General features: G+C 47.3%; 1 protein-coding gene across 1 annotated transcript in view; it reads left to right on the top strand.

The window, feature by feature from the left end:
* The first annotated feature begins 326 nt into the window (after positions 1-326).
* SRGN (serglycin) overlaps positions 327-26,773 on the top strand; it is a 127,253-nt gene continuing 100,806 nt past the window's right edge. The window contains exons 1-2 of the mRNA XM_085603585.1: positions 327-515; positions 1,332-1,476. Coding sequence (XP_085459711.1) covers positions 428-515; positions 1,332-1,476 — 233 coding nt within the window. The 5' untranslated portion in view covers positions 327-427. The remainder of the gene's footprint in view (positions 516-1,331; positions 1,477-26,773) is intronic.

Below are 26,773 nucleotides of genomic sequence, written 5' to 3'. Positions count from 1 at the left end.
TTAACTTTCTAAGTAAAAGCAGCAGTCAAGAGATATTGCTCGGGGTTACACCTGTTATGTACTTCTAAAGTATGTTTTCGAAGTCAATGAAGGAGAATGCAGTTTTTTACGGACACTCGTATGAACTGCCTCGCATGTTAGTTTTCATGCAGGGTGCCTAGTCTGAGGTAACAGTGCTTATTAAGCAGTATGCACTCATAGGCACTCGTACACGAAGATGCCAATTTTGGCAAGCTACTTATTACCATCCGTTATTATGTTAACTTGTGTTTCGCAGGGCAAGCAGTACTCGTTTCTTCAGGAAACAGTGACGCAGTCTGTGGGCTGGGTTTGGGCAATGTGGAAACATTTACTAAAGACGCCCTCGGTTCTCGTTATTTTTTTCTAATTGAAAGTAGTGGACTGAGTACTGCTATTGTGAGGAAAAATGCAACGCAAAACAGCACCCCTCTCCAAACTGAACATAAGAATGTTCCTACTGTCCGCGAGCCTCCTCATTGGAAACTTGGCGCAAGGTAAATTTCATACTTTATATCATGTTTTTGTTTTTCCCCCGGAAATTTGTGACATTAGACTCTTTGAAACTTCTGTCTTTGCAAAGGTACTTTAAAGACAACTGGGCGTTTTTTTTTTTTTTTTTAAAGAATCTCAATTAACATTTGACCTCTAAATTGAAGTTGATATTATATAGCTATTTTAAACCGAGTTAACTTTTTAGGATGGTTGGTTTGTTATTCTGTAGAGTGCACTTCTTCAGATGTGCTGCGATCGTGAGTTTGACTGACTGCGCAGTCATGAGGAGGCACACAGTTGAAAGCGGAAGTGTAATCAGCAGTTTCAGGCACTGAAGTTTAATCTGCTTTAAAATCTGGAAAGTAAATTAGATGTACTTGATTTAACGGTGTAGCGTATGCACTCTAAGTGAGCTTCATCAGCTTTCGACTCCACTAAAAATACTTGTGGCAATCTCAAACGCATTAGAAATAAAACCTCAAGCACTGCCAACGCTAAATGTTTTATAATTATCCCACACTTCAATATTTTCTTTATAAGCATAATGTGTGGATACAATGAATATTCAGATTTAATTTACATGCTTCCTGAGAATTTACAAAACAGCAGTTTGAGGCAGTTGGACAGGAAGTGTTGAATCATGATGACACATATCTGTTTCCGGTGAGCGCGAGACGAAGTGCCTGTCTTCATGGGCCTTCAAACTTTCTCCTAACAAAAGCAGCATTTTGTGTCTAAGGAGTAGTTTTATTAATTGTTCTAAACGCCAAGTGTATACATTCGCTGCAGATTAACATGCACCTATATTTACTGGCCAGGTGCTCCAGTGGAGAAGGCGAGATACAAGTGGGTGCGATGCAAACCAGACCGCGCTTCGGCGAACTGCATTGAAGAACAGGGACGGGAGTTTGAAATCCCTCAAGAAGCTAATAGTTTTCTCCCTCATACGATCGTCCCAGTGATGTAAGTGGAATAATGTTCAGATTACAGCACTTTATGCACCTTGCGGTGACCCTGCTGTCACACTACACAAAGGTCTGTCTCATATTCAAACATTTCAGACATGTTTACGCTTACATAAAGGCGACAAGAATGTGAATATATGGGTCATTTTATTTCAAGATATTTAGTAATTATCTCAACTGTGTTTGGGTTTTAGCATTATAAAAATATACACATTTGCCTTCTAAAACTTAATGGAGCACCTGAACGTATTTAAACAGCATGTTTGGAAAACTTGACTAGCTGGGCAAGGGCTTTGAAACGGTTAGAGGAGGCCAAATTCGTAATTGTATTTATATAGGCTTACTACCCCCGACGAGGTGTTGAGGCGTTTTTCGGCGAGTACTATGATACTCTGGAACCCAAAGGATTAGTGGTGGATTAGTATAAGGACATGTAAATTGTTAATTTGAGTGGTGGACATGCACGTCTGTTAGTTTGATTGAATAGAATAAAGGAGGGAATAGTCTAGAGAGTGTTATTTGGAAGAACATATTAGTTAGAGGAGGTTTGGGATGAGTCAAAGGAAGGATAGAGGAGAGAAGAGTCTAGAAAGGGTTATTAGGGAGATCATAGTAGTCAAATTAGGTTTGGGATCAGTCAAAGGAAGGATAGAGGAGAGAAGAGTCTAGAAAGTTTTATTAGGGAGATCATAGTAGTAGAATGAGGTGTGGGGTGAGTCAAGGAGGGATTGAGGAGGGAAGAGTCTAGAAAGGGTCTTAGGGAGATCATAGTACAAGAATGAGCTTTGGGATGGGTCAGAGAGTAGAGGTAGGGATATATTGACAAAGGTATGGGATGAGACAGAGAATAGTGTATGGGAGGGAGTTGAATGTTTTCTTCCCCTTTATTTTTACAGTAGGAGTAAAGTAATAAATATATAGGTACAATACTACATAGAAATCGTACACAGGCATAAGAAAATTAATAATAGAGATATAAAATTGTATCGTATAAAGTTCCAGATGTGCAAGTATGGATAGATAGTTAGAAATTCAGACTTTCAGGTGTAGCCGTAAAAAACAAACCCCATGAATTTGTGCATTTTTATAATTTATTTAAATGTTAATTTTATTTTTATGTTTTACTCAATATTTCAATAGTGAAGCACTTATCATTATAATTGGTATGATCATCCTTACATATTTTGATAGATAAAATAAACAGAGACCCATCAGCATGTTATCAAATAAGTATGAGATCTATACAATGACCTGTATACATGTTAAGCATAAAATATTGTAGATATATTTATTTTAATCATAAGTAATATATGCACTTGTTAAGCAAACCAAAATAATATCTACACTTTTTTAAGCCATAAGTAGTATACCTATCTGTACAAACAAATGCACATATGTAAATACGTACAAATAATCAGATTATACATGTTTACATGCACAGGCATATGTTGTACATTTGTGTTTGAGTGTGGTAACCATGTAGGAAAGAGCTAACTCCAGAGTAGTCTTCTAAAGATGAGATAGTTTTCCGTGGCACTTATGTTTGGGGGTAATGAATTCCATAGCTTGGCTGCTGCTATTTAATGTTGAACGTTGCTGTCAGCAGAGCCCTTTCATTTGTATCACGATGTGTCCCCTCAAACATAGGTCTGAAACTGGTTAATTCCCAAATTACTTACTAGTAGCCTTCTTTACACTAAGTAACCTTGTAAGTGCTGGCACTGGTACAGCCAGAGCACGGCAGCCATTTCACAGTAAAACTGGGTTCCAGATCAGTCACACAGAATTGTCCCTACTCTGTCCCAGTGCAGTGTGCCTATACCCCAACAAAGGCAGCAGTTCCAGCGACAAATCTCTAATTTTAAGGGCAATCAGTAATTTATTTTGTCAGAGTTGTGTCCTGGCTAGGACCAGTCAGAGGTCCTCCTGAGCACCACTGGAACCAGAACCATCCCAAAAGGGGGTGGGTTCGGGTTGAATAACTCAGGCCACGTACTTTTCAGGGCCTCTTGCTACCCGTGCAAAAATGTATTTATCATAAATTAAGCCTTACGTTTGCGATATAATCATGTTGATGTAGGTAATGGCTGCTGAAACTATGGTGCCAAATGCTTGAGCTGCCCTCAAATGTTTCACCAGACATTGTTTGAATTTTGAGCAAGGTGCTCCGGCTGCCAGAAAACCAGAAAGTAGGCCTTGCATGAAGTGTGTGTGTGTGAGATCAGCGCACCATAAACATTTCTGAGAGATCTGGTTAGTTAGTACCTCACACCTTGCTGATAGATACAGCAGACACTCGAGGAAATTAAGGCCCTAATTACAATGTCGGTCGGAGTTGCCACTGACTGACATTGTTGCGGATTGGGAACTGACAAACCTCAGGTCGGCAGTTCCGACCCCGCAATTAGGATGCGACTGCACATAGTGCGGTCCCAAACTTCCATTTTTCAATGGGAGCTTGTGCGGCTGGCCAAAAATGCCCGCAGCACAAGATCCCACTGAAAAATTGAAGTTTTGATGGAGGCAAGATGGCGTCCACATCTTCGGACGCTTGAGCTGGCCGCTCCCAGGTGCTCAAACCCCACACTATGGCTACAGTACACTGACCGCACAGGAGAGAAACGGAGAGACGGAGAAACGGTGAAAGAAATATCTTACCAGCGCGGCATGTTAACTGTCGCGGCGGCTACAATTTCGGCGAGGCTACGCTGTTTACATCAGTGCAGCTGGTGGAGTAACGTCTGGCGCCGGCGTTGGTCTTCTCTGCCGGCGTCTACACACTACGGCGTCCGTGGAGGGCTGGGGAGAGGTGTGCAAGCAATGCCTCTCAAGGCGGCGAGACGGAGGACTCGCCCTCATGTGGACAGTACCGATATTGCCGATACTGGATTAAAGAACACAGCGAGCGGCGGTTCTAAAACGCCGATTAAGGATACTGAGGCAAAAGGAGGAAAGGGAGGTAAAATGTTGGAGAATGTGGGTAAGCGCACCATACCGCTATTATTTTCCGCTGGTAAACCTAAAAACAAGGGGAAAGACGCTCAATTTTCCCAATCTTCCCAGAGTATGTCGTCTGCCGCGGAAGTAGGGTCTAGGTGCACTATAGACCCTATCACAAATCAAGTGATGAGAGAGACAGACCTCAATTTCAGTGACACTGGTAACTGTAACACAGATCCAATATTTTTGCAGGGTGCCGCTCAAGGTATTGGAATGGATAAGGTTATAAATGGGGAGGGGAGTGTCCCAAGTACTCCACGCGGGCCCCCCACCCAGGACTCTTCGGACGGTGGCCCCAACGCCAACTTGGTGGATGTAGACGAGCCTGGTGTAGTGTTAAAAGGGGCTATAAATGTTGACAATACGAGTTCCAAAGCTTCATCACAGGACATAGAATCTGGGGACTATTTTTTCTCATTATCAGACCAGTCCAATTCGTCAAGCGATGACCCGAGTCTATACTGACAGCCTCAGTTTTGATTGGTGAGCAGGTTGATGAAGGTAGTGACCACAGTAGTACGCACATAGAGGACTCCGGCGATATATCAGATGGTAGTCTGTGAACAGTTCGTAAAAGACAGGATTTGAAAGGTGGTGCCAACCAAATGAACCATGGCAATGGATGCAATGTCTTACAATGGGACTACTCCTGTTCAACTGACTTAAGTGTAGAGAATGGCCGTAACCCGGGCACTGCTACCGAACTACCAACCAATTCAACCGAGGATATATCACTAGCTTTGATTTATCAAACCATGGTCACCCACAGAGAAGAGGCATGAGTATAGAGCCAGAGAGTCCAGGGGTCATGTCGGAAACTGCAGAATTCGGTGCGGTGTATAGCAAAGACTTGCTCGGAGTTCACCACAAGATTTAATGAAGCAGAAGCGAGAATCTCCTGTATTGAAGATGAATTGGTCGCACACAAGGCTCTGACTGATTCTCCACGGTCCCTAAAAGACAATACGCAGTGGAAACTAGCTGATATAGAAAATCGCTCTCGTAGAAAAAATCTTAGAGTCTTGCAAATTCCGGAGGGGGTTGAAGGACAGGATCCGCGTAAATTCATTATTGACTTATTTCCGGAAGCCTTTCCGGAACTGGGTAAATGGGACTGGCGAGAGAAGTAGAGCGAGCACATCGCTTCCCATTTAACCTTCGTCCTAGATCTGGTCAAACTGTAGACAGACCAAGAGCAATCTTAATTTCTCTAAATAGCTTTCTGGCTCGGGAAGATGTGTATTCTCTGGCACGGCAAAACACACAAAATGATGGACGGAATGTTGCACATTGGCAAAACATTCACCCCCAGTCACCGATCTGGGTTTAATCCATCGTTATTTTGCTCACCACGCCACCCCAGTTCAGACATGGCCTGATTATTGTCATCTAACCGTGGAAAGACGCTGGCACCTACGCCAGCTCATCGCATCATTACAGGCTAAAGGGGCTCAAGTCTTTTTGTTAAACCCAGCTAAGCTTAAAGTTATTGTCAAAGATCAAACCCGGTTCTTCACCTCTGAAGTGCTAGCGAAAGAGTTTTTACAATCTATGTAAAACGCGCACTATCCGGGCTCTGCAGTTAGTCTTACTTAGAATTAATGCCAGGGCCTGAATTAAGATGTAGATCCGCAACCATGTCTGGTTTTTACCTTTATTCCTTCCCTGTGCCTCCCTTTTTTTCTTTTTCTTTTTGTCTCTTCTCTCTCTTGTGAGTTTCTTCACCCTATGTGAATTTAGGTGATGTAATTAGGATAAGTTGGCTCTGGCGACATGTATTTGATTTAAGAATACTGTGAATTCGATAGGTTTTATATGTCGCCATGCTTGGTTTATAAGGTGATGGGTGTGGTGTGGGAGCGATCACCTGGGTGGCGGGAGCTTGTCATCACAGGGACTATTGGTCCCAGAGCCTCGCGGAAGGGTAGGGGTAGGGGCGGGTATTATCATACAAACCTCGGGGTGGGTATTAGCAGATAAGTTGGGACGATGGCTTATCCTGGAATGTATGATGGGGAGAATAAGTTTACGCTCTGTACTGTTTACGGCTCCAATTTTGATGAAGCCATGGTTTTGGAACAACTTAATGTGGCGCTCGCACTACGGCCTACCCCCTTGGTGCTGTGTGGGGATTTTAATATCAACTTGATTAACAAGGAACTTCAATTGGGTATACAAAATTACAAGGGTAGGAAACCTAGGGTTTTTAAGGCACTATATCACTTACTGATGGATCATGGGTTGGTCGATGTATGGGATCATCTTCGATAGCAAGATCCTGGTTTCACATTTTATTCTCATCCCCATCAAAAGTTAGTACGACTTGATTATTTTTTTGTACCGCCTGCATTATTTACAGAAGCCAGAATCCCATGTTTTCCCAAGAGTCACATCTGATCATGCACCAGTGGTCATGGATACTCCAGCATTAGGTTCTTGTATAAACCCACAAACTTTCACCTTTAATTGGAAACTGTTCCTTGAAAAAACTTTTATAGATCATATCAAGAGCTGGATCAAGGGCTTCCTCCAAGATAACCGGCACTCAACCGCCACTGGGGTTTTCTGGGACGCATTTCAGGCTTGTCTTAGAGGGGAGGTCTTGAGCTATGGATTATACCAGCAAAAGAAAGCCAAGCTTACAATGCAGGAACTGTATATTAAACTTAAGACCGCGGAAGAAAACTTGGCACAGGGGATCTTGGCTAAGAATGACATTGCTGAATTACAAACTATGGTTGCTAAATGTAAGGCTAACATCAATTTATTGTTGAGTAAGGAAATTGCAGCTAAATACTTGGTGTACCAAAAAGAAAGTTATGAGTACAGAGAAGCGGTAGGGCGTTGCCTGGCCAAGAGATTACATTCTAACGAAGCTGCTCATAGAAGACCTGGTATGAAAAATTAGTCAGGTGATATGGTTTATGATCCCCAAGAAATTCTTCAGATTTTTAATGAGTTTTATCAAAGTTTATATCTGGGGAACGAAACAGGGTTGTTTTTAGGGGACTCTGCAATACAACAAGTGGTGGAACAAGTTTGTCAGGAGGAGGCAGAGATCTTGGAGAGCCCTATTACCATGGAGGAGTTAGAACTAGCCATAAATAGTATGGCGATTGGTAAGGCAGCGGGCCCTGATAGGCTCCCTTCAGAGTTGTATAGGGCATTTTCTCAGGATATTAAAATAGATATGCTGGCTGTCTCCCAAGCAGCCCAAATGGGAAGGGCACCTCAATCCTGGGACGAGGCCAATAAGGTCATCTTTAGGAAAAAAGATAAACCTCCGGACCTGCCAGGGTCATACCGCCCGATCTCTCTTGTCAACTGTGATGGGAAGATCTATGCTAAAATCCTTGCGAACAGGTTAGCAAAGGTTATTTCTCCCCTAGTCTACCCAAAACAACATGGATTTATGCATGGTCGGGGGACTGTGAATCACATTAGTAGAATAGTGACGCTCTTCAACATTGCTCAGGTCGAAGTCAGGGACCTAGGGCTGATCTTACTTGATGCAGAGAAGGCGTTCAATCGTGTAGCCTGGCGTTTCCTCTTTGGGGTATGCAGCGAATGGGGTTCGGTCAGGGGTTCATTCAGGCTGTAAAAGTACTATATCGATCGCCTTCAGCAAGGATCTGTTCTATGGGTCTAGTATCAGACCCTATAATAATCTCAAGAGGCACACGGCAGGGTTTCCCCTGCTCTCCCCTGCTGTTCGCCCTATATATTAATCCTTTTTTAACTATGCTAGAGAGAAGTACTCAGATTAAACCCTTCCGTGTTCTGGAAGACCAGTTCCGTGTCTTCGCATATGCTGATGACATTGCCATCATAACATCTAATCCTGTCATGGCTATACCCGAAGTCGAACGCCTAGCATGTGAGTTTGGCGCAGTTTCGGGTTATAAGATGAATACATCCAAAACCCAGATTCGGTGTACAAAACAGGTTAAGGCCAGTGATCCCAGAGTGGTTAAGGAGGTTACATATCTGGGAATAAAGATTTGTGAAAACTTGAAAGATTTGGTTGATATTAATTCGGGGTATATTACCACCAAGGTAAAGCAATCGTTAGAAAGCTGGGAATGCTTACATCTGTCCTTGGGGGGGAAAGCGAACATCCTCAAAATGAATATACTCCCTAAGGTGTTGTATTTTATTTAGATCAGTACCGTTGGCGGTATCGCGTGCTCAGTTACAATATCTACATGCACTTTGTGCTAAATTCTTGTGGGCTCCAGGGAAACCCCGGAGAGCTATGCATTTCATGACTCTTCCCAGAGAGCGGGGGGTGGTCAGTTCCTGACTTTACACTTTATTATTATTCCTGTTTACTATTAAATATGCAAATAATGTTGACCGGAGAAGATGTGAACAATACTGCCGAGGCTCCCTCAATTTACCAAATGGTGTTAGGCAAAGAGGTCAAGAACTGCTTGTTCAAGAAACTGGATAGGAGCTATTACAAAAGAACACGCTTCAAAATTCTGGAGGCAGCTTTTAAAGCTTGGAATGCGGTTTGGAAAAATCTACAAATTCAGGGATTAACTTTTTATACTCCTACCACGGCTGTAGGTATATCACCATCAATATTCCATGACCAAGTCGCATTTAGTTGGAGACGGAATGGCATCACCCAGGTCGGGGACTTCTATGAGGCTGGGAGGCATTATGCGTCGTTTGCAGATTTAGTAGATAAATTTCATCTACATAAAAATCAGTTTTTAACATTTTTACAGAACAAAACTTCCTAAGTAAACAACTCATGGCGATGATACCACTTAAAATAGTTGAAGCTATTAAGCGTCAGGAAAGGATAGGGGCTCTTTATAAAATTCTTTTAGCTTCAAAGAGGGATGACTTGGAAAAACAAAACTGTAAGTGGGCAGCAAAAGTGGGAGAGCCAGGGGTTTCTATAGAAAAGGCAATTGCTATCACCCAGGAAATGTGTCTGTCGGCAAATCTTAAAGCCCAGTTTTATAAAACCATATTTAATCTCTATCATACTCCTGCCAAGATCATGAAATGAGGGGGGGCAATGATGGTAAATGTTTCCGATGTGGTATGGATAATGCCGATAGCCTCCATATTTTCCATGTGTGTGCTAAACTAGGGCCATTTATAGAACATATAGAGAAATCCATGACAGAGATCACTGGGGTTAGTGTTAACATATTAGCCTCCATGATGTTGTCAGGGATTGGTGAGGATCTTGAACAAGGGAGACCCATGTATAAATGCCGATATTTGCTCTTCATTGCCACAGTGGTCGCTCGGTTATGTTTAGCGTCTTCCTGGCTTCAGCCGGAAGCACTATCTTTTGAAATGTGTCGAGCCCGGTTTTATAATATATCTAACTTGGAGCATAGTTTGTATTCTGTGAAAGGAACAAGGAAACGTAAATTAGGTATTTATGTATGGGGAGAAATTATTGAGCATATGAATTGCTGAAAGGGAAAGATAATGTAACTTAATTTAATTATGTTTTGTGGTATAACTGAATGAAATGAATTGCTTTTATGTCTTGTTATCAGATATGTATGTATTCATTGATGTTTTGATACTGTGGATAATAATAAAAAAAAGGAAAAAGAAAAAGAAAAAGTGAAGTTTTTAAACATCCCTGAACCGTGTGGCAGGCACCACATGCGGAGGGACAGGGGGAAGGGTTCCTGCCAGATGCCCCCAAAGTCACTTTGCGACAGCCTTTCCATGTCAGAAAGGCCAACATTGAAAGGCTGTTGGAAACCAACATCCTAATCCCAACAGCGCGAACAGCGTTGTTGAGGGATTATGAGGAGCTTCCGAACGAAGGCATCGGTTGGTCCCTGTAGGAAGGTGGAATCTGACTAATGGTTGCCCCCAACTTTTTGCCTGGTATTTGAGTGGTTTTTGACTAGTCGGGCTGGGATCCTGCTATCCAGGACCCCAGCCTATCTGCTTTCTCCCTAAAACTAATGTGAAGTACCCTAAGTACAAACTAATTGGATGCTGAGGATGCCCTGACAGTCCCTTGTAGATGGTACCCTAGGTACCCAGGGCATGGGTCCCTCAGTAGGCCTACCAGGGCTGCAGCACTTATTGTGCCACCCTGGGACAGCTATACAAACTGACACCACCAGACCACTACTGTAGTCTGGGTAAGGTGGTGCTAGCACCCCTTACAGGGATATAAGTACCCTATATCCCACCCCATTACAACACATGTACTCTCATAGGTCACCCCTGTAGCAGGCCTTGGTAATCCTACAAGGCAGGGTGCTGAGGTATGTGTGAGGGGGGACCCCTACATTAGTAGGGCCTCTCTGCAACCCTCGTAAAATCATTGCTGGGTTGTTTGTAGTGTAGCCATACTATATACTCTTAACCGCATTATAAGTCTATCGCGATAGCGTGATAACTTGAGAATGGCTACACAGAACCATATTGTGTTTGGTGTCAAACATGTAGGAATCATACCCCCAGTCCAGTCATGGGCATGAGGGTACGATTCCCTCCTGCTAGAGGGGCGATATGGGAAAAGCGGTAGATTTCGGACACCAATTTAAAAGTGCACAAGTAACACAAAATGGCTACTGCCCGCCACCTACACGACCCTGGCTGGCTGTTGCTGGGGAAAACCCCAGCCTCGCCAGCTGGACAATAGGGCTCCTGTGGCAGGGAGGTGCTAGCATCTCCCCAGACAGGATAATGTGGATTGGAACAGGGTGGGTGCACCAAATGTCCTTTCAGAGTTGCACGTAGGCAGCTGCAGAGACCTCATTCTGCATACACCGTTGGAACCGGTTCAGGGGCATCCTGCCCCTCGCCCAGGCGGGAAACACACAAAGGGGAGAGGGTGTAGCCACCCTTTCCCGCCTCACCTCCCATTGGTGGGCACTACTCTGGTCACTCCCCTAATCTTAGGGATAAAGGTGAATAACGTGGCCTCAGAGCCTCAGATTAATCTTGAACTTTACAGTCTTGACCTTCGACTTGCTGCTGCCCAGCTGACGTAAGAAATCTCCCTTGGGATAAAGGAGTTATCCCCCTGCTTGGCAGGCACCTGAAACACTGCAAGTGACCCGGTTGGAACTTCGCTGCTCTCACGAACTTCGACGACTTCCAGAAACCTTGAGGTGGGTTTCCAGCGCATCCCAGAGGCCAGTGAGTGTGCTCAACGAGTTTGGGCACCGTGGACCGCGTGGGTGCCGAGATCCCCAATACCCCAGGACACCGGCCACCTCTTGCGTAGCACACGACCCTGACCAGTGGGGAAGTTGTGCTTTGGCCCGTTTTTGAGCCAACCACTCTACAGCAATTGTGCCAAAGACCAGCGCCCTAGCCCCCTCCGGTGGCCCGTGGGTGCCCTTTTACGCACTCCAATTTGCCGCCTCCCGCGGTCCCTTGTCTCTCGACTTGTGGGCCCTAGCGGAGGTCTATTTCAAGAAACAAGAGTTCCCCTGGTTGCTCCAGGCTTGCTCTACAGTCTCCCCAAAGGAGACCTCTCCCAGACCTCGTGTGTCTGCCCTGTAGCCGATTTGTTTATCCTTCGTGGGTTGCGGTTGCCAAGGCTTAGTGGATCCAATCCGGACACTAACACCGCAGCGCCCCTCATCCGACGTGGGAAAGTCGCCCTCCCGAAGCTGGCCTTCCTTGAAGCCTCCCGGAGCCCGTGGCTGCAGATCCAAGCTACACCACTTTCCACCTGAAGCACCCGACATCGAAGGGCTCTTTGCTTTGAGCCTCCTGGTCACTTTGCCGTGACCCAGACTCTGTCCCCTCTGCTTTCAGGTTCTTCTCTACAATCTTCACATCTTTGATCTTCACGGCATCATCGACGCTTTTGGCTAGCAGAACTTTTGACTATTTTCCCATTGAAAATCAGCCCGCGACCCGACAGCAGAAACGACCTATGCACCCGGCTTCCCTGGGGCAGGTAACAGTGGTACCTCGGTACTCTCGTGGTAGTGGGCTCCTCAAAAGCTTAAGTCTAAAGTTTTAACTTTGTACTCCTGCTAGAAGTATTTTTAAACTGTTTATTTCCAACCGCGACATTCTCCATAGGCTGTAATAGAGATTCCGATAGCAGCTACTTGCACTGCACGCGCCTCCCGTGGGTCCCCTTCCTCATAACCTGGGGTGGATTCTTAAGGGGCCAGCGATCCTCAATGCCCTAGGCATTGCCTGTAGAATTGTCGGGGTTCTTATACCACTTTTTTAGTATATGGTTTGGTCCCCCCTGGGGCCCAATGTTAATAGTGCTATTTATTGTGTCTATCAATGCTTATTTGATATTGTAACTTTGCCACAGCTTCATAAAGAGACTGTGGGATTCTGTCTAGAATAAATACATATATTTTATATATATACCTGTGTGGGCTACTCTTTCATTTGGTTATTCAAGAGGTTCTTATGGTAAAACAATAAGCTTAACACTCCTTCAAGACTTAGCCTGAAGGCTGCTCTCCACAGCTACCACTAGGATAGCTTTCGTTAAAGGTTGTCGAATTGGACTGGTGCAAGGTGTCCCTATAACTAGGAGACAGCATATGCCAGGCCAACTTCTCACAGTCCCTGTTAGACCTGGCACCATTGGCGTGAGTCTCCCTTCCATTTTTCGCTGTGACTCCTCTGTTTTTGCTGGTTATAGATGCTCTGGGCGCTGTGCCACTGCCATTCAGTGCCACAGCGCGAATGCTCCCTTTGTAAAGATGACATGTGAATTGGTACATCCATGATTGGCTTATTTGGTTTACTTGTTAGTCCCTAGTAGCGTGGCCCCTGTGTGCCCAGGGCTGGTAAACCAAATGCTGCTGGTGGGCCTGCAGCACTGGTTTGTGCCACCCACAGAAGCAGCTTGTAAAGCGTGTCTCAGACCTGCCACTGCAGTGTCTACGTGCAGTCCAGAACTGCCATCTTGGCTGTGAAGTGCACCCACTTCCCAGCCCCTGAACCTTCACTTGGCATCATGTCAGCCACCCCTATGGTAGGGTGCATTGTATGTGTAAGGTAGGACATGCTCTGATGTGTGTAGCATGTCCTAGTAGTGAATTACACCCAATTTCGTTTTTCACTACAGTAAGGCTACCTGTTCTCCATAGGCCAGAATGGGAGGTTTTGGCTATTACATTCTATAGTCCTAGCTGACCCACAGAACATAGTAGAAAAACGAATTTAGTATGCCTGAGCTCAGAATATTGAAATACATCTTTTAGTGAAGGTTATTTTTATATTCTGTGTTTGAAACTACCACTTTTAGAGTATAGGTACTTTCTTGCCTAAGCCTTCCAGTGTGCTCTGCTATTATGTGTATTGGCTGTCTGGTTTTGGAGGGACAGGGCAGGCTGAGTCAGACCTAGGTTGAATAGAGAGATCTGCCTTGGTGTGAGGGGAGGGGTAGCTCCTGCACTTGAATAGGGCTGTGCCTGGCAAGGTGAATGCTGGCTCCCCCTCCCACTGTGCGTCTGAAGGCAGACCCCCCCTCTTTCTGAAAGGAGGGATGCAGCCTGGTAAACAAAGTGCTCCAGGGCTGGGCATAACTGGTTCTGGCTGGGTTCAGAGACTTGTGGCTCCTAAGAACAAAGACTTTGGGGGTATAAATATTTGTACCCCAACCCCTACAATTTGTATTGCTCCTGGACAACAAGAAGAACCTCTGTCAGTGTGATTACAGGAATCTGCAGGAGAAGGACTGTCCTTGTGCTTGTGTGCTGTTTCTTGGACTGGCCTGCAGTGGTTACTACTGGACTTGGAAGAAGAGGAAAAGGACTTTGAAGGAACTTTTATTTTGTGGCTACAGCAATCACCCAAGGGCTAGAAGAGAGCTAGCCTCCTGCAGGAGTCTCAGGCACACCAGACTCCACCACCAGCCTCCTGTGTCCTCCCAGTGAGGATTGCTATCTGCAGGTGAGGCTCCTGTGAGTTCCAGGGTCTCTAGTTCTACTGCTGAGAAAAGAGTGCTGAAAATCGTCGCTAACCCCCGTTAGCGGGCCGCTGCAGCTGGTGAGCATGAGAAAAATCGTCGCTCTGCTGCCACTGAGCGCTTGCTACCGGAGATCGTCACATCACCCATCAGCGGGCCTGAAAGCGCCCGCTATCCTGAAGATTATCGCATCACCCGTCAGCGGGCCTGAAAACGCCCGCTATCCCGAAGATCGTTGCAGAGCCTGTCAGCGGGTCTGAAAACATTCACTAACCCAAGTTATTGTATCGCCTGTCAGCGGGTCTGAAAACGCTCGCTAACCCAAGGATTGTCACATTGCCTGTTAGCGTGCCCCAAAGTGCTCGCTAACCCTAAATCATCGCATCAAGCTCATCGCAGCGCGGACCCCGAGCGTTCGCCATTTTCCCCGCATCGCATCAGGATCGTCGCTCCCTCACGGAGCGCCATTTTCTTTCATCACAGCAAGATCGCACACGCAACAGGCTCGGTGCATCATCCTCCCTTAGCGGCAAGGATTTTATCGCATCACCGGCTTAGCGTGAAGAAGTTTGTCGCTTTGTCCTGCCCGCAACCCAGCGCATCATCCCCCCTTGCGGTAAGGATTCAACGCATCGCTGGTTAGCGTGAGGAAATTTATCGCTACAACTCCTTAGCGACATTTTTGTTGCTTTGTTACAGAATCCTTTGTGGGTAAAAGGGTCGCAGAGACCACTGCATTGAACTGAACATCATTTTGTGCATCGTGAACTATTTTTGCAGCATTTTTAAAGTAACTATATTTTTCTAGTATTGTGGATTTTTACTGTTATTGGTCTTGTGATTAAGTCTATACAAATATACCTATTTTTTATAACTACTTGAGTGGTGTCCATTTGTAGTGTTCCTCATTATATTACTGTGTATGGTCATAAACGCTTCACACACTGCCTCTGAGATAAGCCTAGCTGCTCGTGCTACGTTACCACAGGGTTGAGCAGGGGTTGTCAAAGGGTGTAGGCTGCTTACTCTGACTTAGGAAGAAGGGTCCCTACTTGGGACAGTGGCCAGCCTTTGCCAACTAGAGATCCCCATTTCTAACACTGGTGGTCAGCGGTGAGGATCTGGACTTGCATTTATTATTGGATACAGTAATTATAGTGTACACTACTAGTGAGTGCAGACCATAACATAACCACGTACGTTTTGTGAGATTTCTTGATTCTATTTTTGATTGTTATGGCCAGTTATTGCTACAATGGGCAAGCCCAGATCCAATGCCTCTGAGGATCTCTCCTGGGAAGAAGAGAAAATAGACACCTACACTTCTAAGCAGCTCAAATATTTTTGCAAACGCTTCACAGTCCCTATCACAGGTCTCACTAAGAGAGAAGAGTTTTACAAGGCACTGAAGGCCTGGCTAGAGGCCAGGGTTGCCCCTAGGAATAGGAAAGAGCCTGTGGAGGGGGGAGAGAATGCAGGAGAGCAGCAGGAGGAAGTTGTAGATTTGGTAGGGGATAAAGCAGTTTCCAGCCCGGGCACTAGTGTGTCCTCAAGGGGCCTGACTCCAGAAGAGATGGAGGACAGAGAGAGAGATAGGCGGCATAATATGGAGATGGCTAGGCTTAAATTGGATGGTCAGAGAGACCTAGAGAATAAGAAGTTAGAATTTGAGATGATGAAGGTGAAATTTGAAGATGAGAGAATTTTGAGGGAGTTGGAGATCAAAGCAAAGAGTATAGAGATCTCCCCCTCTGGTGGCAGCATACCAGTAGTGCATACTGAGAGTAGAGTGTATATACCTAAAGAGGTTATTAAGGATTTCCATAAAAGTGAAGATATTGGGCAATGGTTTGCCGCTTATGAATTAGCTATGGTGTCCCACCGGGTCCCTGAGAAGGATTGGGGAGCGGGGTTGTGGGGACGCTTTGTGAGTGAGGGGAGAGATACCTTGTTGGACCTGCCCCCAGAAAGTAGGATGGTTTATGCCCACATGAAGGAAGCTTTGATTACCCGCTATGGTTTGACCCCTGAAATGTACAAGCAGAGATTTAGAACCTGCAAGAAGTTAGAGGGTACCACGTGGGTTGAATATGTGTCTTTTTTTGGCAGAGCAATGGAGCGCTGGGTAAAAGGCAGCAAAGTAGAAACTTTTGAGCAACTGTATGACTTGATTGCATGGGAGCATTTCTCTAGTAATTGTTTTCCTGACCTACGCCAGCATCTGATAGATTGCAAGCTAACTAACCCTAGGAAGCTTGCTGAGGAAGCGGACCGCTGGGTGAGCACCCGGGTTCGCAAGGGTCCAGTGGGAGACTTCGCCAAAGGTGGGCAGGGTCCCCAGCAGAGAGGTGGGGGGGACAGGGGTAAACCAAGGGAGTTCCACCGAGGGCCCCAAAATAATTCCCAAGGGAACCAGGCAGTGGTGTCCCAGCCTCCCCAGGATAAGAAGACAATACCCCCAACAGGTAGGCCTGTTCCAAGGGGGCCCCCTACTTGTTTTAAGTGTGACCAGGTGGGCCACAGGTACTTTGATCCCCAGTGTCCCCAAAGGGATACTCCTGCACCACCCCGTGCACCACCCCGCCAGCTTGCTAGTATAGCCCTGGGGGAGGAGGAGATGGGTGCCCAAGGTGGGTGGGACCCCGTAGAATTGACCCTTGTCTCACTAGGAGACTTTGAAATGGTTCCTAAGCCTGCACTGCCTGATAACACTAAAAAATACAGGCAGTGGGTAACCATCAATGGCCATAGAGTGGAGGCTCTGAGGGACACAGGAGCCAGTGTAACTGCTGTCAACTCCCGGTTGGTGTCCAAAGAGCAGGTTGTGCCCCATGCATTCTACCTAGTACTGTCTGCAGACAACACAGAGAGCCGATGGGAGGTGGCTCAGGTTCCCTTTGAGTGGGGGCGGGGGGTCTCAGGAACTCTTCAGGTGGCTGTGAGGCTCGCCATGCCTGTGGACTGTCTGTTGGGCAATGATTTAGAGAACGCACCGTGGGCTACGGTGGAGAGGAGAGCTCACTTACATATGTTAGGTCTGCCTGAGTGGGCGTGTGCTACCACTCGGTCCATGGCGGCCATGAAGGTTGTTGACAAAGGCCTGGAGCCTGAGAGTATGGCCCAGGACCCTGCCTTAGAGAGAAGGGGCAGGGGGCGCAGGAAGCCGGCCCCCTTGGTTCCCACGGCCCAGGAGGGAGCAGACCCTGAGGGGAATGCCCTGGAGCCTACCGGGGAGCAGAGTACCGACCTAGGGGACCTGCCTGAGCTGACCCAGTGGCAGCAGGAAGGAGGGCCCACCAGGGAGGAGTTTTGTGAACAGCAGAGAATTTGCCCTTCTCTTGAGGGTATGCGGCAACAGGCTGCAGCCCAGGCAGCAGGTGATATGTCCGGTTCACATCTGATTTATTGGGAGAACAGTCTCCTGTATAGCGAGCCTAAGGCTGCTGAGCCTGGGTCAGCCCGTGTGCTGGTGGTACCCGAGTGCTTCAGAGCCTTCCTACTGGGGTTGGCTCATGACATTCCATTGGCAGGACATCTGGGGCAGACCAAGACCTTTGAGAGGCTGGTCACCCACTTTTATTGGCCCCAGATGCGCAAATCTCTGACACATACTGTAGGACCTGTGAGACTTGCCAGGCAAGTGGGAAGAGTGGGGGGAAGATCGAAGCCCCACTCCAGCCCTTTCCAGTTGTTAGTACCCCATTCGAGCGAGTGGGCATTGACATTGTGGGGCCTCTGGACCCCAAGACAGCCATGGGCAACAGGTACATCCTGGTCTTGGTAGACCATGCCACCCGGTACCCTGAAGCCATCCCGCTCAGGACAGTGACGGCCCCCGTGGTGGGACGTGCACTGATGGGGATCTTCTCCCGTGTGGGGTTCCCCAGAGAGGTGGTGAGCGACAGGGGGACCAACTTCATCTCCCAGTATATGAAGTCTCTGTGGAAGGAGTGTGGGATAACTTACAAGTTCATCACTCCTTACCACCCCCAAGGTAACGGTCTGGTTGAAAGGTTCAACCGGACCTTGAAGGGCATGATCATGGGCCTGGAAGAGCCCCTGAGGCGTAAGTGGGACGTCCTCTTGCCATGCTTGTTGTTTGCATACCGTGAAGTGAAACAGAAGTCCTTAGGGTTCAGTCCCTTTGAACTGCTCTATGGCCATCCGGTAAGAGGAACTCTGAGTCTGGTCAAGGAAGGCTGGGAGCAATCTCCCAGGAAACCTCCCCAGGATGTATTTAGCTACATCCTGGCCTTCAGGAACCAGACTCGGCATATCTGAAAAATTGCTGAGGCAAATCTGGAAGCCAGCCAGGAGGAGAAGAAACGTTGGCACGACCAGAATGCCACTCTGGTCGAATTTCAACCTCGTCAGAAGGTTTGGGTACTGGCCCCAGTAGAGCCTTGTGCGTTCCAAGATAAGTGGACCGGTCCATTTGAGGTGGTGGAGCGCAAAAGTCAAGTTACCTATTTGGTTGACTTTAAATCTCCCAGGAACCCCCTGCGGGTCCTGCATGTGAATCGCCTACAGCCCCACTTTGAGAGGTCTGAAGTGGGCATGCTTCTTGCCACAGATGTAGGAGGAGAGTGAGCCTCTTCCTGACCTCCTGTGTGCAGGAGAGAAGGATGGGTCAGTGGAGGGTGTGGTCCTCTCCACCACACTGACCCCTGAGCAGCAGAGAGATTTCCACCAGCTGTTGGGGCAATTTCCTGATTTATTTTCCCTGGTGCCTGGTGTCACTGATTGGTGCGTCCATGAGGTGGACACCGGGGACAGTCCTCCTGTCAAGCACAAGGCTTACAGAGTAACTGACAGGGTAAGGGCCTGCATTAAGGAGTAGGTCTCCAAAATGTTTGCCCTAGGGGTGATTGAGTTCTCTAGCAGCCCCTGGTCCAGCCCCATGGTCTTGGTACCAAAAGCTGCAGCGCCTGGTGACACTCCAAAACTTAGGTTCTGTGTGGACTACCGAGGTCTCAATTCGGTCACGAGGACTGACGCGCACCCCATCCCCAGAGCTGATGAGTTCATAGATCGGCTAGGGGCTGCCCGGTACCTCAGCACGTTTGATCTAACGTCTGGGTACTGGCAGATCGCCTTAACTGATGGGGCAAAGGAGAGGTCAGCATTTCCCACCCCAGATGGGCACTACCAGTTCTATGTGATGCCCTTTGGGATGAAAAATGCCCCTGCCACCTTTCAGAGGTTGGTCAACCAGGTGTTGGCTGGGCTGGAGGATTTCAGTGCCGCCTACCTGGATGACATTGCCGTGTTTAGTTCCTCATGGGAGGCCCACTTGCACCACCTCTGGGAAGTGTTGATGGCGCTGCGCAGAGCAGGCCTCACAATCAAGGCCAGTAAGTCTCAGATTGGGCAGGGTTCTGTGGTGTACTTAGGACACCAGGTAGGGAGTAGCCAGGTGGCACCCCTACAGCCCAAGATTGAAACCATCCTGGCTTGGGAGCCCTAAAGGACCCAGACCCAGGTGAGGGTCTTCTTAGCACTCACAGGTTATTACAGGAGGTTTGTCGAGGTGTATGGCAACATCGTTGCCCCCTTGACTGAGCTGACTTCCGATAAGCGGCCAAAAATTGTGAACTGGACTGACACCTGTCAGAAAGCTTTTGATGCCCTCAAGACTGCCATGTGTACAGCACCCGTACTCCAGGCGCCCAACTTTGCTAAGGAATTTATTGTCCAGACAGACGCTTCAGAACATGGCGTGGGGGCTGTTCTGTCACAGATAAATGAGGAGGGACGAGACCAACCTGTAGCCTTCATCAGTAGGAGGTTACTTCCACGGGAACAGAGGTGGAGTGCAATTGAGCGGGAGGCATTTGCGGTGGTCTGGGCACTGAAGAAGCTGAGACCCTACCTGTTTGGGACTCACTTCCGGGTTCAGACAGACCACAGGCCCCTCAGATGGTTGATGCAGATGAGGGGTGAGAATCCCAAGTTGTTAAGGTGGTCCATTTCCCTACAGGGTATGGACTTCACGGTGGCACATCGCCCTGGTACAGAACAAGCCAATGCTGATGGTCTGTCCAGATTTTTCCGCCTTAGTGATGAGAACTTCCAAGGGGATGGGTAGTTCTCCCCACATTTCAGCTGGAGGGGACGCGTGTTAGACCTGGCACCATTGGCGTGAGTCTCCCTTCCATTTTTCGCTGTGTCTCCTCTGTTTTTGCTGGTTATAGATGCTCTGGGCGCTGTGCCACTGCCATTCAGTGCCACAGCGTGAATGCTCCCTTTGTAAAGATGACATGTGAATTGGTACATCCATGATTGGTTTATTTGGTTTACTTGTTAGACCCTAGTAGCGTGGCCCCTGTGTGCCCAGGGCTGGTAAACCGAATGCTGCTGGTGGGCCTGCAGCACTGGTTTGTGCCACCCACAGAAGCAGCTTGTAAAGCGTGTCTCAGACCTGCCACTGCAGGGTCTGCGTGCAGTCCAGAACTGCCATCTTGGCTGTGAAGTGCACCCACTTCCCAGCCCCTGAACCTTCACTTGGCATCATGTCAGCCACCCCTATGGTAGGGTGCATTGTATGTGTAAGGTAGGACATGCTCTGATGTGTGTAGCATGTCCTAGTAGTGAATTACACCCAATTTCGTTTTTCACTACTGTAAGGCTACCCGTTCTCCATAGGCCAGAATGGGAGGTTTTGGCTATTACATTCTATAGTCCTAGCTGACCCACAGAACATGGTAGAAAAACGAATTTAGTATGCCTGAGCTCAGAATATTGAAATACATCTTTTAGTGAAGGTTATTTTTATATTCTGTGTTTGAAACTACCACTTTTAGAGTATAGGTACTTTCTTGCCTAAGCCTTCCTGTGTGCTCTGCTATTATGTGTATTGGCTGTCTGGTTTTGGAGGGACAGGGCAGGCTGAGTCAGACCTAGGTTGAACAGAGAGATCTGCCTTGGTGTGAGGGGAGGGGTAGCTCCTGCACTTGAATAGGGCTGTGCCTGGCAAGGTGAATGCTGGCTCCACCTCCCACTGTGCGTCTGAAGGCAGACCCCCTCTTTCTGAAAGGAGGGATGCAGCCTGGTAAACAAAGTGCTCCAGGGCTGGGCAGAACTGGTTCTGGCTGGGTTCAGAGACTTGTGACTCCTAAGAACAAAGACTTTGGGGGTATAAATATTTGTGCCCCAACCCCTACAATTTGTATTGCTCCTGGACAACAAGAAGAACCTCTGTCTGTGTGATTACAGGAATCTGCAGGAGAAGGACTGTCCTTGTGCTTGTGTGCTGTTTCTTGGTCTGGCCTGCAGTGGTTACTACTGGACTTGGAAGAAGAGGAAAAGGACTTTGAAGGAACTTTTATTTTGTGGCTACAGCAATCACCCAAGGGCTAGAAGAGAGCTAGCCTCCTGCAGGAGTCTCAGGCACACCAGACTCCACCACCAGCCTCCTGTGTCCTCCCAGCGAGGATTGCTATCTGCAGGTGAGGCTCCTGTGAGTTCCAGGGCCTCTAGTTCTACTGCTGAGAAAAGAGTGCTGAAAATCGTCGCTAACCCCTGTTAGCGGGCCGCTGCAGCTGGTGAGCGTGAGAAAAATCATCGCTCTGCTGCCGCCGAGCGCTCGCTACCGGAGATCGTCGCATCACCCATCAGCGGCCCTGAAAACGCCCACTATCCCGAAGATTATCGCATCACCCGTCAGCGGGCCTAAAAACGCCCGCTATCCCGAAGATCGTCGCAGAGCCTGTCAGCGGGTCTGAAAACGCTCGCTAACCCAAGTTATTGAATCGCCTGTCAGCGGGTCTGAAAACGCTCGCTAACCCAAGGATTGTCGCATTGCCTGTTAGCGTGCCCCAAAGTGCTCGCTAACCCCAAATCATCGCATCAAGCTCATCGCAGCGTGGACGCCGAGCGTTCGCCATTTTCCCCGCATCGCATCAGGATCGTCGCTCCCTCGCGGAGCGCCATTTTCTTTCACCGCAGCAAGATCGCACACGCAACAGGCTCAGTGCATCATCCTCCCTTAGCGGCAAGGATTTTATCGCATCACCGGATTAGCGTGGAGAAGTTTGTCGCTTTGTCCTGCCCGCAACCCAGCGCATCATCCCCCCTTGCGGTAAGGATTCAACGCATCGCTGGTTAGCGTGAGAAAATTTATCGCTACAACTCCTTGGCGACATTTTTGTTGCTTTGCTACAGAATCCAAATACTTTGTGAGTAAAAGGGTCGCAGAGACCACTGCATTGAACTGAACATCATTTTGTGCATCTTGAACTATTTTTGCAGCATTTTTAAAGTAACTATATTTTTCTAGTATTGTGGATTTTTCCTGTTATTGGCCTTGTGATTAAGTCTATATAAATATACCTATTTTTTATAACTACTTGAGTGGTGTCCATTTGTAGTGTTCCTCATTATATTACTGTGTATGGTCATAAATGCTTCACACACTGCCTCTGAGATAAGCCTAGCTGCTCGTGCTACGTTACCACAGGGTTGAGCAGGGGTTGTCAAAGGGTGTAGGCTGCTTACTCTGATTTAGGAAGAAGGGTCCCTACTTGGACAGTGGCCAGCCATTGCCAACTAGAGACCCCCATTTCTAACAGTCCCTTTGACTGCTGCCTCCGACCGCACGCATCCTAATGCGTCGTTCAGATGCAGCAGTAGATGAGGTTCGGACTGCAGCCGGTCCAAACCGCATCATAATGAGGCCCAAAGTATTTATTAGCATTCACCAGAACTCATTTAATCAGTTTGAACAAAAGACTGAGGTAAAGCCTGCAAAGTTTAGAACTAATACCTTGAAGATTACATGCTGCTGTTTGCAATGGGTGCATAACAGACTGGGCTATTTTACCAATATTGTAACTTTTGACCTGGAGGTTACACATACATAAAATAGAACTTTATGACCTACACCTTAATTTCACTGCTCTGCAGCAGACACATTAACTGTTCGAGATTTTAACCACTAGATTTATCTAACCAGTATTAAACCCTGGAACTTTCTGACACGTAGATCTATGAAGCAAGCGCCTTAACTCCTTCAGGGCCTGATTTAGATCTTGGCAGATGTGGTGCTCCGTCAAAAACTTGCCGGATATCCCGTCCTCTATATTACAAGTATCATAGGATATAATGCAATATATCCTATGGTATAATGCACTTGTAATTCGGCGTACAGAATATCCGTCAAGTTTGAGATGGAGTATCCCATCCGCCAAGATCTACATCAGGCCCTAAGATATATTGAAATGCATTATTTTTGTGACCAATTAGGAAAGGCAGAAGAGCCTTTCCATGTTGCCATGTGCCGTTTTTTTAGAAAAACGCAGTCTTACTATCAATGACTCTGCTCCTCATGGCGCTGTCCCTCATGACTCCACTCCCCTTCTGCCGCCGACATCTTGCCACCCATTTTATGGGTTCTCAAGTAACATTTTTATCCAATTTCCAACTTTTAATCTCAGCCTCTTTACACTCTTTAATTTAAGGTTGACTAGACCCGATACATATAGACTGTTATATGCCCAATCAAAAGAAAAACTACACCTTGGGTAAAAGCGCCTGACATGGTTTTGGTATAAATACCTTTGCCAGCACCCTAAAATGGCACACACACTTGTGCCTAACATTCTTCAAACACTAAAACAATATCTTATACAAAAGCCAGTTCAAAGTTACCTCTTCCAAGGGCAAAAAGCATCCAACTTCAATGTTCTCAGAACCACAAATAAATCTCATGGTGACAGGAACACCTAAGGTTGTAGATTTGACAAAATAAATCCCTTCAAGAGGCTGTAACCCTTTGCATTCAATCCTAGTAGCTCCCCATGCAGCCCATAAAACCTTAGAAGTGCAATTTACATACCCATATAAAAATCACTGAAAATTATTCAAGTTCTGTGAATGATCACAAAACAAAGGCTGCAACAGCTTATTCAGGCTTAAAAATAAGAATTCTGTGGTGGTATGGCGATCGAGGGGACCCGGCATACTCCCTTGAGAGGCACCTAATGGGGCGGCATACTCTCCATACGATCCTCTATTCTCCGGCGCTGCGGGGCTCGCTGCCGCCGGTGTCCAGAGTAGTCTTTCAGATTTGGCGGCAGTCCCTAAAGAGAATAGGGTGGTGGAACACGTTAACGGGGGAAACGCCTTTATGGCACAATGGACGGCTACCGGAGTTGGAGGCGCTACAGGGGTTCGGCGGCTGGGATGACATTGGTATATCTACTTTGGGGGATGTGATGAGGAATGGATCTCTTAAGTCGTTATGGGACTTACAGGAAGAATTTGATATGCCCCGGACGCAGTTCTTTCGTTTCCTCCAGCTCCGCTACGCACTTGCTCCTAGCCTGGAGGGCCTGGCGGACATTCCTGAATTTAGTCCTTTGGAGGCGAAAGTCTTCATGGGCGATCTCGCAACTAAAAAGATTTCGCGGATCTATCAGTCTTTGGTCACCCATAGTGCGCCCACCCTGGATAGGTTACGGACGGCGTGGGAAGAGGATGTAGGTTCGTTGGAAGAGGAGGATTGGAGGGAGGCCCTAGCCGCCCCGCAGGGCGCGGCCATTGCGATGCGCCTCCGTCTGGTCCAATTCAAATATCTACACCGGGTATACTTTACTCGGGCGCGCCTGTACAGAGCGGGCTTGATTGCCTCACCGGTATGCCTCAGGTGTGGTAGTGCGGAGGGTTCCTTCCTACATACGGTTTGGCACTGTTCGTCGCTGGATCGATTTTGGAGGGGGGGTCTTTTCTTGTATGTCTGAGGTCCTGGGGTGGCTGCTCCAGCGTGCGCCGCAGCTGGCGTTGCTTCACGTCATGGATGGCATTGGGGGCAATATCTATAAACGGCACCTCATGTTGCTTGGTCTTACCTTGGCGAAGCGCGACATTGCCAGGATGTGGAAGGATGAGCGGGCCCCCTCGGTGGCCGCCTGGAAAAACGGCCTAGACTTTTGTAAGGGCCTGGAACAACCCATTTTTGTGGCTCGGGGCTGTCCGCGTAAGCATTACAAGATTTGGAAGCGGTGGGCGGATTATCGGGGCCTGTGGCTGCAGCCCCTTGCAGTGATTGAAGATATCCCAGTGGGAGTAGGGCAGGACTAGAGGGATGGGTTCTGCAACCTGGGGAGACGGGTGCCATGGGGGTGCAGGGGCGGCCTGGGTGAGTCGGGCCTCTATCAGGCCGGATAGGCCGCTATCCTTATTCTCTTCCTGGGGTTACCAGGCGCGGGTGGGTGAGCGATTTTCCGTGAGCACAGCGCAACTCGGGGGGGGGGGGTGGTGGGAGGAGGGGTGGAGATCCGAGACCATACTATAGATCAAAGAATATGTTTGCTTTGTTTGTTTTGGGAGTTATGTTCTTTTTTAAAACAAGGGGGAAAACAACAAAAAAAATGAAAATTGTCCTTTGCGTTGTATTACCATGTAATTCTGTGCGGTAGCGGCTTCTGGGGTACCAAGCCCTGCTTATAATGTGCAAATGACAAATAAAACCTGTTGGTAAAAAAAAAATAAGAATTCTGCCCTCCTAGTGGGGAATAGCCTGGAACACTGATCTGTCTCTGGTGACACCACTGACATTCCCGATTAGTAAGCCCTGTTCTTTCAGCTGTCAAGTCGTTGGATGCTTCTAAGGCAGGTCTTTTTTATAAACACTGAGAACCTGAGAGCAGGTAGGGTACTTCACAGAATCCATGGAGGGTGTCTTTGCCTAGCACTGGAAGAATAGGATGTATGACATCTGAGCCCAAAACAGAACACCACAATATGCAAACCTTCTCCCACTTGATTTATTTATTTATTCAAAGACATGGGGAATTACCAGAAAGAGTCAGATTAGAAAAATATGCTCCCTGGACTCTGAGAAAAGGAACCAGCAATGAAGGGGTGTCCACCACCATTATCCCAGAAGGGCCAGATCCAAGACGGACTTTCATAATATCCACATACGATAAATTGACATACACTAGGCCAAATTTATTACAAATGCCATAGGAAGGCACTTGCTATGAATGGCTTCCGTAGGAAGCCCCTATAATTTACCCCAGATTCTAAATCTGGTAATAAACTAATGTTGCAAGCGTTGATAACAAAACTCACTACCCTATGTCATAAAGGCCTTCTAGGCCAGGCTGGCAGGCTTCTCTGAGAACCAGTCAGTGCATAGCTGCTTGTCTGCTTTGACTGAAAGCAGAAATCACAGCTGCAGGTGGGGGAAATAAGGCAATAAAGGGTTGCGGTTGGTTAAGGAAGGCAGGTAAGGTATTTATTTACACATTTGTTTCTGGGAGGAAAGGCCAAGTTATGTATGGACGCCTCATTACTCCTCTACCCCTGCTTAGCAATTGAAAGCAGGGGCAGATGATTTTGTGGGCTAGATGGAACTAAAATTATTGACTGGTAAAAAGTGAACTACTGG

Source organism: Triturus cristatus, chromosome 1_2, assembly GCF_964204655.1.
Source record: "Triturus cristatus chromosome 1_2, aTriCri1.1, whole genome shotgun sequence".
Classification (NCBI taxonomy): Eukaryota; Metazoa; Chordata; class Amphibia; order Caudata; family Salamandridae; genus Triturus; species Triturus cristatus.
The sequence above is the reverse complement of the archived record's forward strand: the minus strand, read 5'-3'. Positions and strand labels throughout refer to the sequence as shown.